Source organism: Ruditapes philippinarum, unplaced genomic scaffold, assembly GCF_026571515.1.
Source record: "Ruditapes philippinarum isolate M1 unplaced genomic scaffold, ASM2657151v2 ctg27_1_1_1_1, whole genome shotgun sequence".
In the NCBI taxonomy this organism is placed as follows: Eukaryota; Metazoa; Mollusca; class Bivalvia; order Venerida; family Veneridae; genus Ruditapes; species Ruditapes philippinarum.
The window spans coordinates 330,384-343,619 of record NW_026864520.1 but is presented as its reverse complement, the minus strand read 5'-3'; the positions used below and the strand labels follow the sequence as shown (position 1 = coordinate 343,619).

Genomic DNA, 13,236 nt, shown 5'->3' with positions numbered 1-13,236 from the left:
CTCCCTTTACCTATAAAATTCATTTGCATACATTTGTATTAGTGATGAAAAAACAGAACAAAAATGATCAAGGGGCTCCAATGAAAGTATTATACATATCTGATATCAGCAATTAATGATATTTGCTTTGTGACTATCTTTCAGTTTTATTCACAGTAACCTTATTGGTCATATTTCAGCACTGTTTAAAAGAATACTCTTATCAATTATTACTCTGGACCCAATCAATGACATGCATTTAACTTAGTCTCCATTGATTTCTGGTAAGACAGACATTTATTCTGGTCAGCTGCTTTATACATTCATATACAGTCAAACCTGGATTAAAGACTGACTCTGAGCGAATAAAGACCATTTGAGAAAATAGGAAAGGTAACTTCCAAATAAAGACAACTTGTCTGTAAATACCATTATTTGTCTCTCTTTTGGGTGTCCTTTGTTCACAGGTTTCATAACAATTGCATACATTAACTCTATACACTATCTTAATTGGACATTGGGTGTCCATGGCCAAGTGGTTAAGGTCGTTGACTTCAAACCACTTGCCCCTCACCGCTGTGGGTTCGAATCCCAACAGGAACTGTGAGGAAGCTATCCAGCTAGCTTACGTAACGTTGGTGGTTCTACTCAGGTGCCTGAAATAATGCACGGAAGTGCACCCGAGGTCTTCCTCCACCAGTAAAGCTGGAGCATCGCGATATGACCTAAACTGTGGCGATGTGACATAAAACCCACAGCCTTACAGCTTACTCAGTAGTATTCCTTTATGTATTACTTTCAAAACACCAAGAACTATTCTGAACCTTTAAAAATATCTCCTCTCTCAAGCAAATGCTATTATGAATCCATTATACAGTCAGTTATGACATATTTTAAGATTGCTAGTCTTGATTAACCCATAACCTGCTCTTTCCATGTGACCAATACAGACTAAGATCACCTATCTGATCATGGTAGTCTCTGGTTGCTGTTCTGCAAGTTCATAGATTGAATGGACTTCTTTTACTCAGGGTGTCCGTTCTCGGGATTTCATGGCTAGTGAACACCCTGTTTACTTGAGACTTCTATGAATAAAATTGCTTTTTGCAGGGAAATTTGAAAACAATGGTGATATATTCCCTTCCAGAGGACAATATTTATATGCTGTACATTATCCTCATTCCAGAAGACAATATTCATTTACTGGTATATGTATATCCCCCCCATTCAAGTTGACAATATTCATATATTGGTTTTATCCCATTTCAGAAACAATTTTCGTATGCTGGTATTCCACTTTCTTACTTCTAGTAATTCCCCATTCCAAAAGACAATATTTATATATACCAGTTTGAGAAGGTAACATTCATATGCTAGAAAATATCCCTCTGCCCAGAGAACCATATTCCTATACTACAGGTATACCCCCATTTGAGAAGACAATATTATTATGCCATTAAATCCCCACATACTAGTATATCCACATTCCAGAAGCTTCTTTACATTGTTGATCTATAAATAGTTATTGTATAAAATGGACAGACCATGGTATCAATATACAACACAATCAGATATTTTGCAAATAGTTCTTTATTTTTCAATATCTTATTCTTGAGCTTATTTTACAAGAATTAACCCTGCTAATGTAAAATAAATAATTCTACAACTACTAATCTTAGGAATACACAGACTGTCAATTTAAGTAATCAAAAACATACAAAAAGAAAAATTCTTCATTATTTACTGTTCCATGCCTGTGTAAACAACAGATAAGTTGCCAATTTTAAAGTTGAACATCCATTATCTTATAAAAGTCATTGTTATAAAAAGAAAGCAAATGCATGTCAAAATTTAGATATCCAATCAAATGTAGACACAGATGGCTGGAGACTGTGCTATTCTAAGGTGCTGCTCAAGTATAACTAAAACCAAACTATCGATTTTGAATAGATAATACTGAATAGACAGAAAAAAAATCTGAATAAAGCAATTTGTATTAAATTATTTGAACAATACAAATAGCTAATTTAAAACAAAAGGGTCACCACCATTTAATAGAGCCACCTTGCACGTTGGAGATTGATCATAGCTATAGATTTACCACCAACAATACAACTTGCTGGATGACAGACCTATAAGCAGATGACCCAACAGTGTGAAATGAAAACATTCAAGAATCAGGTGTTTGTAAGAAAATATGTTTGTTGTTTACTCACAGAGTGAGTATCATCCTTAACCTTTTAAGCTATTTGATTAAAGCGGCCTTGAGATTTTCTAAAGGTTAAATAAGTTTTTGTTCTTTTAAATAAATCATTTTATATATTTGTCAAATCAAAAAATGAAATTTGCCAATGACAAAATACATAAACAATACGTAAACCTCTCGATGCTTCTAATCTACGGGTCCGTTCTCTGTATTTATATTTAATAAACCCAACAATTTGTTTCCCAATCCTTAATTTTTATAAACAAATGTCACTGTTTTGAAGAAGGCTTAACAGTGTTTTAATGCATCTTACCGAGATAAAATTACTTCAGTACATAAGTTTGAATCAACACAGACTTGTTTATTAATCAGAAAATAAAAGCTGAAGGCCGCTTTAAAAGCTTATCACAACTCTAATCAATCTAAGTATATACATTGTCCATGTATGTTATAACAAAAGAATCTTTTCTTGTAAAAAAATTAAAATCTACCTGGATTACAAAATTCGAAAGTTTACAAATTGTAATTATAAAATGTGTCTGATATAGGCATTATTTCAACAGAAATAAACAAATTTTGATTACATCAGTATATCTGATCATCTCTAAAAATGGTCATTCTTTTAAAGAAATTAAAAAATATTTAAATTAAAAAAAAACTAATGAGATAAATGTGAATTGACAAGCAGAGATTTTATAGACATTTCTATCTGATCACAATTTCCTAAACTGTTTTGACCTAATCACAAAAATTTCTATGTAAACAGAGCTGTCGGGACTGAAAGTTTTTTATCATTAATCCTTAAAATTAGAATAACAGATACTACAACATTATCATCCTTTTATATCAACTCATATTTGCTCAGTGGCACAGCACTGATGCAGTGGGACACGCCACAATTGTACTAAAGCACAAACTGACCTTCTTTTCCCTTTGAGTTGCATAGCCTGGACAAATGTCCTCTAGAATTCTGAGTTAAAATATTGAACAGTTAATTTCTTTAAAAAAACAAAAAAAAAGCAACTGGTCTAGTAACACACAAAACAAAAGCAGAGATTAAAATTCTTTTGTCAAATAAAGCTCTTTCAAGAAAAAGATACCTATTTCTTTCAGTTTATAATATTTCAAATATAACATTCTGTTTCAACAACAAGAAGACAAAAAATAAGCAACAAAACATGTTTATAAAACACTTATGTCCATGTCCCACATCTTTAAAGTGACATTATGCTCATTCAAGTGTAAATGATCATTGAAGAGGTTAAAAATGAAAATTATTTGACAATTAACAATAACTATGTTTAAATTTTACCATGAAAAATAATTAATCATATACATTACCATTGGAAATTTCTATAAATATCATCCAGAATGTATCAATAAATTTTATTTTTTTCTAAAGTGGGGACAGCCTTTTAATAATTTAGGTGTTTTTATATTGTATCATACACAATTTGTCCATAATCAAACATCATTAAAGAAGCCAATCTTTTGAAATATATACTACTAATTCAACTAAACTTGACAAGTGAAAAAGAAATGAGCATAATGTCATTTTAAATGGATAACAAAGTATATGGCAAACTTTTTCTGAATGTTGACCATAAAGGTCAGTGTTACTTATTTGTCAATGCATTAAGTACAGCAATCATACACAAATATGAGCCGCGATATGACAAAACTAACATAATGGGTTTGCGACCAGCATGGATCCAGACCAGCCTGCGCATCCGCGCAGTCTGATCAGGATCCATGCTGTTCGCTTAAAACCCTATAGCAAGTAGAGGAACTGATAGCGAACAGCATGGATCCTGATCAGACTGTGTGGATGTGCAGGCTGGTCTGGATCCATGCTGGTCGCAAACCCATTATGTTGGTTTTGCCGTAATGCTGCTCAATTATGTTTCTTCTTCATATGAAAGCTCTAGTAAATGAGTTGAGGTTGTTGTGGCCAAGTTTTAAGTTGTTGCAATAGAGGCCAATAAAAAGACATGATAAAATTATTATACCATGTAGGGGCATAAAAAAATACATAAGCAACTTAGCTTTTATATTAAATGTGACAACAGCGTGAAGCTAAATGTCAGAACAATTTTATTTACAGAGAAAATACATACATAAAAAATTGACAGCATTGTGCTTTGCAGCATGATTTCAAACATTTCACTCCAATCGTTTTAAATTTCTTTAATGCATTCTCCATTTAAAGAAAGATGAAATGTGATTTAAAAAAACAAAACCTCATGATAAATCATTTTCATTATGCATTTATTATAGTTAAATTTAATCAAATACAGCTAAAAAGAAATCTTGAAAAAGAAACTTTCCCTACAATGAAAAGAAAGCCCCCTATTTGTCATTTAATGAAAAGATTTTCTACCATTTTTGTGTTAACCAGATATCCTATATTTATGCATATTTTATCAAAAAATCGATACAGTAATCCAAGGATTTCAAAGTTTAAATCTACATTAAAGGCACGAAATATAAATGTATACAGACCAAAGTCTAAAAGCTTTTTTCTTTTCCATTTTAAGTCTAGTTAAAGTAAACTTACAACGATATAAACTTTCTAAACACCACTTATAATTTAAAGAAAAATATAGATCTTTAATCTAGTCAAAAAATTTAAAACAATTTTTCAATTTCACATTCAGTTACATAAAATTCAGGATCTAACAATTATAAATGAAAATTTGTGTCGAAAAACAAAAAGGTATCAAAACAATTGTATCATAATTTGTTTTCATTATTAACACAATGTAATGAACATAATTATATGTTTCTTAGATTCCAACTAAAATTTTCATTTTAAAATGGGAAACACTGTCAATTTCTTATAAGAGATCAGACTTCTTATCATGACTATAGCAAAGGCTTATCAAAAATATAGCAAAACAATAAATAAAATATTAGGCCACTTTTAAAATAATGTTTGTGTACTGTCTCCTGACCATATTTCTAATCATTTTTCCACTTCTCTTAATTTTCAAAAAAAGGTCTCTTTTATACCTTTTGCCCTTTTATATGCATACACACAAAATCACATATTTCTTAAGAAAATTGATATTATCTAGACAATTAGGAGACTGTAAACAAACCGGATTATAACATTGGCCTTAAATGTCAAATATTTACAGTGAGATAGCTTTAAGCGAATTATATACATAACATTATTATAATATATAATTATGTATAAAAGTGGAGGCATTTTGAAGCTTTGTGATATATCAAATTGTTATTTTACAAAATATTTTCATGGAAAGTTTTTGTGTTGTTTTTTGTTTCTGTTAGAAAGATTATTTTTTAATGGCAAGAAAATATGCCGTTACAGTTCAGCAACATGGTTGCTATATATAGTACGTATAAATATCTACAATTTATGTGTGTTAATCAATGAAATACAAGGTATTGTCCAATGAGATATGAAAAATATCACCCACTGTAAACAATAAACACAGTTCATCATTGAATAACATACAATAAATAGAAAATATGCTACATGAATATGTTTTATATCTCATATCAATGAATTGTAAATGTTTATATTTCACTATTGCACAGCACTAGTGACAATATATTTGCAATTTTTTCACTACTTCATAAGATACAATCCATATTTCACTGAAAAATGAACATATATACCACTTTAAAAGTTAGTATAAATATAAATAAATACAGTAAATCATGGCTCTAGCAAACAGGACAAAAAAATCAACACTAAGTTTGGTCTGTTTTCAATATTCACCTTAGCCCTGCTAAATTTGTATAAGTCTCGATGTTAAAAACCTTATACTCGGCGGTCTTGCATCTCTGGATATTCATTGGTCAGTGTACATTTTGTGCCTGTTTCTAACATAAAAAAATAAAAAAATTCTTTATAATCTTCAACTCCTGTCTTTCTTTGCTTAAATTAAATGGACACCACTGAGGTTTGCTGACAAGCTAGGAGTGAAATTATTTTTTCAACATTTTTGTACCACTTAGTGTAACATAACCAGCTTGCAAAATTTCAAGTTATTCACAAAAATGCTTAAAGTAAGCAGTAAAAGGTATTGTTTGACCGTAAAGCACAAAGATACTTGATGACCCGATTGACCCCGACCTGGTGACAGGATTAATGTACAACCAGCACTAAGTGGCGTGTGTTTTTTTTATTGATTTATTTTTTTCTTTACAATCAATAATCTACTTTATAAAATCATTTTGAGATCTGAGTTGAAGCTATAACCATGTTTACTGTAAATAAATACCCGTTCTTACAACATCATCTTGAGAATTTAAAAGTTAAAAAATGATTTTCTGATTATTTTGAAGCTTTTTTTTTTCAATTAACAGTCGTAACATTATTGCCATATCAACTGAAGTAACACTATAAAAATGTTTTAAGACAACCAATATATAGTCTTTCTATAACAGAAAATACAGCTCTTCAACATATCAAAATTATCTTAAGTGTATGAAGTTAGCAGTAAAAGAAACCAATGTATTAAATAAGACTTAAGTGTCTATTTCATCATTTTAACAATGAAACAAAAAAATCGTTTTAATCAAAAAGTTCTTTGAAACTGAGATTCACCATTAAGTAGACAGTTTAAAACTCTAGTCATCTCCCTTGGCTCCTACATTTATCAATACTGAATACTTTCTTAAAATCAACAATCTATTTAAGTTACCTCCCTTTATCTATTAATTACATTAAAACTTGTCCATAGTAGTTTTCAAAAAGACTTGGCAGCTCTGCTTTTAATAACAATTTTGATCTTGAATCACTTAACAGCTTATTAAGAAAGAAGATTCATAACTAATGGACAAATGGATTTCAGTTTCTTGTATAGAACATTTGTTTGATCTTATAAATATAGGCGTTATATACATATGTTATGTACAAACTTTGGGGTCCGTACTCTCAGTGTCTGAAAGGACAGATGGACCCTTATTAAAACCTAGAACACGCACATGTACAAACTTATCCAAATTCTCTGTCTTAATTTAACACTTGGGTGTACAATTATGTTATTCGTATCTTCACTGCATTAGCTCTTACTTTCCATTGATAAAAATCTTTCTTAATATTATATTAAAATCTTCAAAACAATAGTCATTGTAGAACAGATTTTTTAACCATCTCTTAGGTCAATGAAGTTTAAAAAAAATCAAGTATTCAACAATCTACTCCAAATTAACATTGGTCTTTGTACATGTACATCTTTTAAAAATTACCACTCATTTTCTGACATCAGAATTGATTTCTATAAATAGAACAAATACACGAGTCTGAAGGCCAGTGGACTTTACAAAAACAGCATGTATAAAACAACGGGAGAGAGACTTCAAAGATGGAGTATTTTTCATATTCAAACTGAAATTCCATCACTGAGGCCAAACATTGCACGCTTGCCAAGAAAATAGTACAAAGTATTTTTTCCAATAGGTTTTCCAAAACAGAAATCGCCCCTTGATCTGTTTGGATACATTGAGGTTGTTCTAATTGGAGGCTGTCATTTCACGTGAGCTTCTTCAGTTGTTCGTAGGTCATGAAGAAAATGATGTTCCAAGGTCCAAGTCTTAGCCAGTTTGGTATGAAACCTTTATAAAGGGCCGTAAGACCTTCTGTTTTTACCGTCTGAAACAAAAAGCACATAATTCATAACAGTTTTGTTATATTGTAGATTCAATATATTCTTTGCCTTTTCATACTTAAATGGCTCTTATCAAAGTTATATTCATTCATTAAAGCTGTGCATGCCACCCAGATAAGCCAAAATATTTTTTTTTTTAAATCAAACTTGAGAGAAAAACGTACTAAAATTTTAAATTAAGTAAAAAGATTCAAGATTTATGTAATAATTTACATATTATAAGGGATGAATGATCTTTCTTTTCAATGACTGATCACCATATTTCTATCACATTTCTACTTCAATATATCTATTTTTTGCATATTTTTTTCTTCTTTTTGGTAATTTATGTCAATTGTTTGTGCTGTTTGTAATATGTAAACTACTTTCTTTGTTCACTTCACAATATTCTACTTTTAAAAAACATTTTCATAATTTTCATGAAAATAAGCATGAATCTAGAGGCATGCTGCTTTAATAGGCAATACTTGTACGCCTCAATCTAATAAGCAAGAAATTCATTTGAGCAAATTAATAATAAAATCTTTGCTAATCCAAGACATTGCAGTTTTTCTACAACAACTGCATATGAAACTATCAATAAAAGTTTTTTAAAGCATCTATAATCAGAATACTAAAACTGTGCAGCTAACGCTATAAGGGATGTCAGCAGCCAAGAATACCTCTATACTGGAGTCCTAGGTTACGTAGCATCATCTTATATATGAGCCGCGTCATGACAAAACCAACATTGTGCATTAGCAACCAGCATGGATCCAGACCAGCCTGTGTATCTAGGCAGTCTGATAAGGATCCATGCTGTTCGCTTACAGATGATTATTATTATTATTATTACAAACCCTATTACAAATTGAGAAACTGATAGTGAACAGCATGGATCCTGATCAGACTGTGCGGATGCGCAGGTTGGTCTGGATCCATGCTGGTCGCAAACCCATGCGCGGCTCAATTATATTTCATCACATGTATTCAGCTACAATTGTACATATACATCATAATGTACATGATGTAACAATTATAACTGATTATAACAAATTGTAAACAAGGAAGTCACAAGATTAAATTCATACTTTATGACACTTCCATCTTGCTCCTAGCTATATGTGTCAACATGAACCAGAAAAAATCCTCTACATGATTTAACAAAACACTTCCTATCTACTATGTTATCTTTTCAACACTAGAGTGGTAATGAAAAATATATCTTATTTTGGGGGAAAATATATCTTATTTTGGGTATCAAATTCTTTCATTTTAAATATAAATATCAATTTAACTTACAAAGTTAAAAAGTAACTATAATGCAGTTAACAGTTTTGAATTATGTCACACTGAACATATCTGGTAAAAATAACAACTTTTCTGGTAAAACCACAAAAATTACTTGGTATAACCACCAACCTGTCAAAACTTAACAGCACTGATCAAATATTATTTGTTCAGTTATAAATCATGTTAAGTTGGCATTATTGAAATTTGGTATCCAATAAGACCCTCTAAGAACAAAGACACCAAAAAATGATATATGACAATCACACACTCAGATTTACTTTGAGTCTGTTGACAAAGAGACAATGAAAAGTACATCATTTACAACGGAATTAGAATCTCCTTATATAGGCAGTACTCATTATCAGCCAGTGTCTATTCTAGGAAGGGGGATTCACTCCTTTTTTTTGAGATTTCCCCCCTATTTTTTCAGAGGCAGGGTGAAAATTTTACATAGAGAAAGAAGGGGAAAAAAGTAAATGTAATAAATTCTCCCTTTTTGCATGTTTTGATAAAAATCCCCCCTGTTTTACAAATCCTAGAATAGACACTGTATCAGCAATTGGAATTAATGACAATATTATGATTATAACTGCTGACTTTCCAGTTAAGCTTATAGAAGAAGCCATCAAAAACTGTTTTTATACCATACAGTAACAAGTGACATTATGAACGGAAAGTATTTACCTGTGTAAGGCAGTGGAGAGAAGATGTATAGATCGCTGGAACAGCAGCTCCCCCTTCCAGAACAACATTCGCCTTAAACTTACGTTGGTTCATCAAACGTGTCTGAAATAGAAAAGATCGATTTAAGACACCAAATCTTCTGAAACCAAAATTCTATGCAATTGATAAGAATAGGTTTTTGTAAAGATTTGAGAATAACACATTTTTTTTGCATCAAAAAAGATTTTTAGAATTTTGAGGAATTTTAAGGAAATTATATTGTTAAATCATGTTGTTAAAAGTGTTTCAGAATTTGAGAATCTGCCTGTTCCCCACATCTCCTTGTGACAGGTCTTCCTTAATTCTTCATGACCTTTTACCAGTTTATGTAGGAATTTACTTTAAGCTTGGTCCGAGTTCTGTACCATATTGTTACAGCCATTTGATCATGCACAGAAAAATTCAAAAAGACTACGACATAAATTTGTTCATGAATTTATTGTTCTCTTGTATTTTTGCTAGCCATGTGCTGTTATACCTGTAAAATGTTTACGAGTCAAGGGTCAAAATTATACTGTATGGCTTTAAGCATACCGTCTTCAAAATAATCATGGTACATTGAAAATACATATAACGAATCTATGATATTCATAGCTTTAAGTACATGTACCTTCCAATTGGTTGAATCAAAAATAATAAGAGCAAGTCTTATATCACTGGAATTCTAGGTCTATACAGTATTTATTTTAGTTGGATTGTGTAGGAAGCTATAAGCTTACAGACACTCTTTCGAATTCGTTCCTGGAACAAACCAGTACTGAGCAATGAGTGTAAAGTTTCTTGCTCCAGGAAACAACGACTTGATCCCTGACAGGGTTTGAGCGCCATACAGCTAGCGATCATTAGATTACTATTCCGATGCATTAACCACTCGGCCATGCTGCCACCTCAGAATTCTTACTAACTCTGCCATTAGTAATGTGAATGACATTTGAAACATTTCTATCCAATGATAAAGTACGTCTTCTACAATGCAGCACAGGTGACGTTTTTTACAGTTTGTTTATAATGTCAGACTTATTATGCCATTTAATTATATGTAACCTCTTCAAAATCAAAAAAATAACATAAACAAGGGATGGGAGAGCAGGCATTTTCTATATACAGCAAGGGAATGGTTTCATTTTAGAAAAAAAAATTGGCCTTTTCCCTTCTGTGTACGAAATTTACTTTATTATAAAATATTATCTATTGTATAGGTTTCTTGATTATAGATAGGTAGCCAGTTTTTGTTTGTTTATAATGTTGACATCTGCATTTAAGTGTCACAGCCTGTAGCAAACACTTTATTATTCATGAACTGTTTAAAAAAAAGTTATAAATTTGTATGATTGTGTTGTTGTTTTCAAAAACAAAATTGTTTTTGTAAATGTCTAAATGTTTCTCGATTTTGAAATAATTCATTTTTTTTTTGTGTCTGTTTCCCACAAATAGATCTATATGTATAGATAAATCAAAGATAATATATCAAAAGACTTAAAGTTTAAATAAAAAATTAGACATTGAAGTCAGTTATTTCAATGAGCCTGTATGTATTATATATATCTCTATTTACACTCAGTTACCCTCATGTAGTCTCTATTCCATAAAAAACAACTTATTTTAACTGTTTGATACACTGTCATAATTTTCAACAATTTGGCACAGTTTTAATACCCTAAACCTTACAGCTTCGAATTGTTCTATAATCTTAAAACAGGCATAAAAAATATTTTCAGAGTCACTTGTCCTACAGGACGAGTAGCTTTTAAACCCATGGTGCAGGCAACATTTTTCACCTCGTCCTGCATCATATTCTCTTAAATTGTACTCGAATTTATGAGCTGAGCACATGAGTGGAATTTTTGATCACTGCAGAACTACATAAATAATTTCAAGTTGACCTTTTAATCATGTAAACTCTAATATAGACTTATTTGTGGATTTAAATGATGGGGGCAAACTGTTAAAATGTAATAAGAGCTAGTCATATAAAAATATGCAAAACAAATGAGGCATTGGTTAAATGGCACACTGATTTTGATTTTGTGCTTGATGTTGAAAATATACAATGTCTTATCAAAATCAATTGATTTCGGGTCATGCTGGTAGATTGGAATTTAGGAGACCTTTTATTGGTACTAATTTGCGTGTAATAATTCCAAGTTAAAAATTTTAGCAGCATATTATGCCTTAATTTCTTGTAACAAAAAATTCCTGCTTTAAAGTAAAACCATGATTGTTTGTCTTTATTGAGTATGAAAGTGTGCAGCACAAAAACTGAACATAAAACCTCAGTTAAAGTCTGGTCTTCAAAAGTTAATAACCAATTGTAGTTAGGAAAATGGACTCTAATCATGGTCTCTTGAGTTTCATTCTGACAATGTTAAATCACATGACCTCTTCGATCATATTAACTTGCCTCAATTACCAACAATACATAATTGTCAGTAAATTACCTATAGCTTGTCAAAACTTGTTTACATGATTGTCTGATGTTTATTTACCTATAGGTAATTGGCATGAAATTAAAGTGGTATTATAAAAACAGGTACTTGAGCTACTTGCACATGCACTCGTCATGCAAGTTTTTTAAGTGCATGCAACTTTCATAAACTATATCTTAATTGCACTCAATGGCCATATTTTATCTTGGTTTTAAAGCAGGTAGAATAACAGTCCAACAAATAGGAATCAAAATGGTGGAATTGGGGAAATACAAACTTTACTGAGATATTTCATTATTTACAATGTACAAACACTAGATTCAAGTTGAATTATATATAGAAACGAATATGATCAAATTCACTTCAAAGCAAAAATGATTTTAAAAAATTCTAGCTACTATTTTGTTATGGTAAAAGATAAAATAAAATTTTCAAAAGATTTCTTTTGCTTATGTAAAAGAAAGATGCAGATGTCATCATTATAAATATGGTGAATTTGGTTCTGTTTTGTGAACGCTGTTGTAAAAAAATTATAAATATTAATAAAAACAGAACAGTATTAATAGTACAGGATATCTTTAACATTACTGTATTTACACGTTATAGTCACGCCCCGAAAATCAGAATGATGCATTCTGGGACGCAATGCAGCGTCCCGGCACTTCTCCGATTAATCGTGGGTCGTCCATCTCTGCAGCAACATGATATTTTCTCGCTCGGAGTCCTACACCTTCAAAGAAGTATAACAACCAACCAAATGTAAAAAATATTGTGGTCTTGCGACCACCATACAAAAAAGAATTTTCAAATGAATTAATGACAAATCTTTGCTATTAACAAATTTTGGGTGTAATTGTGTTTTTGATTTACAGAAAGTAGGATGCATGGTCTCTAGATATTGATGAGTTGAGTAAAAACAAGTCTTTTTACTGATTTCCAAGCATTCTATGTGGCATTTTCTTTGCCTCATTTGAAATGAAAAGAGAAA

At 31.0% G+C, this 13,236-nt stretch overlaps 1 protein-coding gene across 2 annotated transcripts in view; it reads right to left on the bottom strand.

Annotated features, from left to right (window-relative positions):
• Nucleotides 1–13,236, bottom strand: part of LOC132725919 (kidney mitochondrial carrier protein 1-like) — a 263,207-nt gene that overhangs the window by 229,577 nt on the left and 20,394 nt on the right. The window contains exons 8-9 of one of the 2 annotated variants that reach the window (XM_060711118.1): nt 9,784–9,885; nt 7,484–7,811 (exon numbers count right to left, since the gene is read on the bottom strand). In XM_060711118.1, the coding sequence (XP_060567101.1) occupies nt 7,692–7,811; nt 9,784–9,885 (222 nt within the window). In that variant the 3' untranslated portion in view covers nt 7,484–7,691. Of the gene's footprint in view, nt 1–7,483; nt 7,812–9,783; nt 9,886–12,845; nt 12,973–13,236 lie in introns of those variants that run through there. The other variant, XM_060711119.1, reaches the window with a different exon arrangement.